Source organism: Mesoplodon bidens (genome assembly GCF_964165515.1).
Source record: "Mesoplodon bidens genome assembly, chromosome: 19".
Taxonomy (NCBI): Eukaryota; Metazoa; Chordata; class Mammalia; order Artiodactyla; family Ziphiidae; genus Mesoplodon; species Mesoplodon bidens.
In genome coordinates this window covers 9,135,087-9,141,403 of record NC_138179.1, presented here as the reverse complement: position 1 = coordinate 9,141,403, position 6,317 = coordinate 9,135,087, and the positions used below count along the sequence as shown (strand labels likewise).

At 43.3% G+C, this 6,317-nt stretch overlaps 1 protein-coding gene across 2 annotated transcripts in view; it reads right to left on the bottom strand.

The window, feature by feature from the left end:
- Positions 1-411: 411 nt before the first annotated feature.
- The window catches only part of TADA2A (transcriptional adaptor 2A), a 48,103-nt gene continuing 42,197 nt past the window's right edge, over positions 412-6,317 (bottom strand). For both annotated transcript variants that reach the window (XM_081219619.1, XM_081219620.1), the window contains exons 14-16: positions 6,046-6,089; positions 3,857-3,930; positions 412-2,105 (exon numbers count right to left, since the gene is read on the bottom strand). In XM_081219619.1, the coding sequence (XP_081075745.1) occupies positions 1,920-2,105; positions 3,857-3,930; positions 6,046-6,089 (304 nt within the window). In that variant the 3' untranslated portion in view covers positions 412-1,919. The remainder of the gene's footprint in view (positions 2,106-3,856; positions 3,931-6,045; positions 6,090-6,317) is intronic.

Genomic DNA, 6,317 nt, shown 5'->3' with positions numbered 1-6,317 from the left:
CTGCCATCCTCCCAGCCCTAAGTACCGCAGCTGCTCCTTGTGTCCTAGCCAGCTAAATCTCTTGGCACTGTTTTCCTTACTCCTCATCACCCTCCACCTACTACGTCTGGAACAGTCTCCCACTTCCATCTGCCATTTTATTTCTCTCATCTCTGTCTTATCATTGCCTCAGAAGTGCACCTCTCCCAGGAAGCCTTCCTTAATCAAGATCCAGGACTCTTCAGACTACAGCAGACATCACCTGACACAGATGTCTAATGCACTTTTAGAACAGGACTTGCCTTCCAAGGATAAGAGGCAACCCCTTTATAAGCAACTCAGGGTGATGCTGGTGGTAGAATACGTTTTCTAAGAGACAGGACTATATCAAGAAAACCACAAGCCGCCCTTTTGAAACACTGAAGTCCTTTATTCTATTTCCCTCAGATCCTAAGAGTTTCCTTTTCATTTGTTATCCCCTAGATGAAGTCTATTAGCAAACTGCATGCGTATTTACAGCAGTCAAGAAGTTTGAGCAGATACTTCCAACAAGGCATATAATATTTGAATTAGATATTTTGAATGCTGAAAGAATTAAAGAATCAGTCGGCTACTGGAGGTAATTTGTGCAGATTCTGAAGTATTTCCATACAACTCTGCTTCTAACAGAAAAGGGAAAACCCTGACTCTGAGTTTGGCTTCTTATTGTGCAGGAAGATTTTTTTTTTTTTTTTTTTTTTTTTTTTTGCAGTACGCGGGCTTCTCACTGCTGTGGCCTCTCCCGTTGCAGAGCACAGGCTCCGGACGCGCAGGCTCAGTGGCCACGGCTCACGGGCCCAGCCGCTCTGCGGCATGTGGGATCCTCCCGGACCGGGGCACGAAACCGTATCCCCTGCATCGGCAGGCGGACTCTCAACCACTGAGCCACCAGGGAAGCCCTGTGCAGGAAGATTTGAGGACCAAGTTTCAGACATGGTGGGGTCACTCACCCTCCTATCTAGTGAGCTCCATATATGAAAAGGCTTTCCTTTTGTTTTACAAGTAGCTCTTATTGTAGGCTAGCCTTTCACCATTGAGAAATTAGGGTTCAGGTCTCAACCTAAGCAACACTGAGGTTAATTGCATCACCTCCATCCTCAGGGGTCTGGTATCCAGGGAAGCCAAGGGTGAGAAGAGGGTGAGTCCAGGACACACATGTTAGCAGAGACAGTGCAGCGTGATGAGGCATGCATCCAACCCCCTAAGTGTGCTTTAGTTACCAGAATATTTGACACACCCACAAATTAAGTAGCAAAACATTTTAATCCATTAATTCTAAAAATAACAGAGACATTTTATATCCAGTGCCACCTCCTCAAAAGTCTACTGCAGATTAGACAGCCAGACTGCAACTTACAAAGCCAGACGTTAAAGTTGAAGATGCAGTTTGGGACAAGACCATCATGGGGAGATTTTCCTCCTCTTTGCTCATAAACATAAGTTGTTAGCTTAAAAGAATCCTCAGACAGAAAGAGAAAGCTTTCTCTCTATATAACCTCTATATTTTAAATCAGTCTGTAATGCTTGAAGGCAAAACAGATAATCAGAAAACCAACCTCCCAAGCAAGTACAAGGATCTGAGCTGCACTCCTGGGACTAAAGACTGGTTTAGTTCTATTTCTACCAACACTGTGATGTGAGGTACTATGGTTCTTGTTTTCGTTACAAGAGGTGTTAGGAATGAATGCCCACACACAATTAATAATAGCTTATCTAGCACATAACTCTGCAGCACAATACCAACAACAGGAGTATTTTAAAGCAGGGTGGAGAAGAAAGTAGACATTAATACAACTTAAGGTTTCCTTTGTTCTTCCCCTCTTTTTACAAGGAGAATTCAGCTCAAAAACAAAACTCCACAATGCCCGTACTGTCCTTTGGCCTACCAGGCCTGAAGAGCCTCAGGCTTTAGTGATGTATCCTTCTCGGATGAGGAAGTCATAGATTTTCCGGGTTTTGTTCACGTCTATCTTGATGAGTGCTCTTGCCTGTGCCAGTCTCAAGCCTCCTTGCTTGTTACATTCGTTCAGTAGAGCAGATTTGTATTCTAAATAGGCTCCTGGGACCAATCTCACCATCTGACAGAGCTGCAAGACATGGCAAATTTAATAAACATTAACATCTGTCATTCTCATAATTTAATCCAGCAGGTATAGCCAAAATAAAATTTAAAGAGTGACATCAACCTCCAACTATTTATAGGAGCTGCTGGTGGCTAGATCACATTCCAGTTTGTCTTTTCTTTGGAGAGAATACTCTCTGAAGACAGACAGAAAAAGGCAGAGTGTGATGCCGGGAGAGCTCCGGCACCTATTGGCTGGCTCACCTGGGTTTGTCAGGGATACAAGTCTGTGTCCTGAGGAGCGGTGTGGAGTAAAGGCCTGGCACCTTCCAGCTCAGCCAGTCAGGGAGCAGCCACCGGGCACCGTGCGGGTGGGGCTGCTGCTACTTGGGTTCCCAAGTGTGAATCGCATTATTTTTAGTATCGGCGTAAATCTTTAGTCCCTGATTTTCTGATTACATTTCCTACTTTGGAGGGAGAAGAGATATAGAGACCTTGCCAAGAGGTCACTTTAACTGCTAAAATATCTAGAAACCTGGCTCGATTCCAGTTCACCTGCCATTATCCAGACATGAACAGCCTGAAGTTACCACTTTGTGGGTAAGGATAAAAACTGCTTGAAACTCCAGGCCATTCCACCCTTGATTCAGAATGGCAATACTTCTTCAGCAATACTTGGATATAACATACACCTCCTTCTACTCCCAAACTAATCTTTACTGTTCCTGCTAGGTAAAATAGAAGACTAATACTAGCGCCTACTCCATGACTTTTCCTTACTGTCTGACCTGAATTACTGATACGGAGTGGCAGATGAAGACACTGATCTTGGGAACCGAAAAAGGAGCACACGGGGAACAAAACAGGATCCTCTCCTGGAATGGACTTGAGAGCTGCAGCATGTTCTTTTGAAAACGCTTGATGATGACCCTTTTGAGGCTGGATTTAAAGTTTAGAAATGGCCAAAAGTAATATGAAGAAGACACATCCGGTGATTATAATGTAAAAGAAAAGTAGGTCATGGCTTTTTTAATCAAAATTAATGTGTGACTATATATGATGATGAATTTCTCTTTTATGCTTATACACATACTATGGAGACAATTCAAAAATCTTTTAAGTGATGCATAGTGTTGGAATAACAGTAGAACTTCTGAAAATGCCCACTCTAATAGGAAATAATCATTTTCATATACCAGTTTTTTTTGTTTTGTTTTGTTTTTTTTGCGGTACGCGGGCCTCTCACTGTTGTGGCCTCTCCCGTTGCGGAGCACAGGCTCCGGATGCACAGGCCCAGTGGCCATGGCTCACGGGCCTAGCCGCTCCGCGGCATGTGGGATCTTCCTGGACCAGGGCACAGACCCATGTCCCCCGCATCGGCAGGCGGACTCTCAACCACTGCACCACCAGGGAAGCCCTATACCAGTTATTTTAAGTTTGAAAAAAAATTACATTCATTGACATAAAGCCCAGTACAGTATCTAGTACATGGTAAATGCTCAATAAATGACAGTTGCTCTTATTTAGACTTACATCTCATATGTTCTTCTCTCAGGAGATGAATGGTGGCTGGGTGATAAGGAAAGGAGTCCCTGAGACCTGCTGAGGTCAGCTCTTTAGCACCCAGACCTCTGGGATGGACTAGAGCTGTACATGCACGTGTGCGACATGAACAGAGCAAAACGGGTTTGATCCTATGACATGTTTTTAACGACAACTCAGTGAATAACCAGCCCCTATTCTCTTTCTCTAACCAGCTCCCTTTCTTTTTGTTACCTCCTTTTCTTTTTCATTCAACTTCTCTGTGCCAGGGAGGCCAGTGAGGTTCAAGGGCGGGGCACTTCGTCTACCTACAGATACAGACAGAAAAAGGCATGTATTTCATAAGAGCGACAGTCCCTCAGGTGTAAAGTATATAACAAAGTTCACCACAGTCAGGCCAGTTAGGTCCAAGATTACTATACACAGCTGTACATATACACCTCAGGCCTCAGTTTATCTGGCAACACGGGTACCCCAATGTTCACTTGAAAATAAGAACGGTAAGCCATGTGCCCTCTGCTCTGATAAAATACACATATAATCACACATACCTCAGTGTCAAATATGGCTATTCTTCCTAAACCAGTAGGAGATTCTAAAATCTACAGCCCAGATGTCGTCCAGTTAAGAAAGGTCATACGCTGCCTGCCTTGACAGCTGATGAATGGAAATAACAACTCTGCGCGAGAGACATTTCCTAACCCTTGCCACTCTGCCAGCAGTGCAAGGCAAACGTGGTAATTAACCACGTACCTTTCGCCTTGAGATCAAAGGCAGAGTGTTAGGCCAGCAAAAGGCCCTTATTTATTATGTGAGGGAATATCTGTTCCTTCCAAAGTAGTCCTGTTTACCTGAAAGATCCGCACAGAGGAATGAGCCACTATATGGCAAAGTAGAGGCTGAGGTGAACTCTCATACCTGAGAAAGAAACCCAAGCGTGAGGTCACTGCCCAGGATAGGAAGCCTGATGTGCAAAACCTTTTGGTTTTGTTTTGAATGTATACTTGAATGAATGGACTGCGTTAAACAAAAGAAAATGCAGAATAATACGCTACATTTCGTGGGGGTTGCCGTTTAGGTGGTGGAGAGAAAGGGGATGAACTGTTGCAGCCTGCTGTACTAAAAAACAGACTTCTCTGTAGTAACAACAAAGGGGATGAGGACTTCTCCATAACCGACAGGCCTAGCCGTACCCTAAATGCTCAAAAAGGGAGACTACAATCATTTGGTGCCTCAGCAAAGTTCCCAGAGGCTGGGTTACAATCAGGGATCCAGGCTTCCAGCTCTGCACTACTTTAGGAGCAACTCAGAGCATGAAGAGGAGTAAGGGGTCGCCTCACCCTAAACACAGGGGTGAGGAAGGCACATGCCCGCCTAGGACGCAGCAAAGAGCAAGTGCGAATGCTTCAGAAAACACAAATACCAAAGGAGCTCAGTCACGTCCATTCATTCATTTTAATTAGCCAATATTAAGTTATTTGTATTTCTGTATTTAGATTGGGAAGGGGGTGGATGTAAGAAACTTAAAAACTTGGATTTAACTGTCTTGGCTTTTCCCTAAAAGACACTCTTTTCTCCTTTAAATATTAAGAAATTATTACTTGAAACAAAGGAGTAAATGAAAAAAAAATTATCATCCATAAAGTCACCTTTTCTGAGCCCTGTCTAGATCCTGCATCTGAGAGATTGTGATTGTTCCAAGCTTCCAAAAAATGGTAAAACTGCAAGTGGGTCATCTTTTTGCCAAGTCCAATCTGTAATCAGTGGAGCAGTCTGTATGTTCTGACCAGGGGAAGTGGCTAATCTACCATATGGAGTAGGGGTGAATGATAACCAAGAAAACAGGCAAAGAAACACCATGATCTTGGACCAGAATTCTACAACTAACACCACCCCAAACTACCATTCACTGATTACCAAGAACCAGGGATTACCAGATACCATATGGCTTAATCTTGCTCTGTGAACTAACCTCAAAAGACGAAATACCCAAAGAGATAAGAAATAGAAATACCTTAAGTCTCCAACTTATAAAGAAAGTCTTGCTTTTCTGGCATGTAACATGCTTCTTTGGCTCATATAGGATACAAAGCCTCTAATTATCCCCTATGAGACAAATCTCAAAGTCTGTGGTAGACAACATCACAGTAAACTAACTGCCCATGAACATTGGTAAAATAGAGAACACACCTGCCTGGAGTTCTTTCTTCCCCTGTCTTTGTACTCCAAACCTGAGGAAAGTCCTGTTTGGCCATGAATATTCTAAAAACTTGCTTATGTTTATAAATTGGGATAACACTTAATTACCATTCCTCTGCCTAAGCACCCAGCTCCCACACAGGCTGAAGGGATTGCTGGGTTACCATAACTCCTAGAATGAAAACTTCAAAATCAAGACCTGCTCCAGCCTAAAAAATAATTACCTGAATTCGAAGCCATTGGTACGGAAGGACTCAGGCCAGAATCACTACAAAGAAGAAGAGGAATTTAAACTTATATCACATCAAAGAAAGCCATTTCCAAAAGCCCATGTGAGACTGGGTGACACTTATCAGGTCAGTTACTTTGAAGAGAAGTAATGAGACAGACTGTATTATGTTTTACAGGATATCCCAACTGTACTACCTAGGAAAGGAAATCTGTTCCAGAGAAGGAAATTGCTTGGACTTGTTAAGAAGAGTTCTTGGCCTGGCAC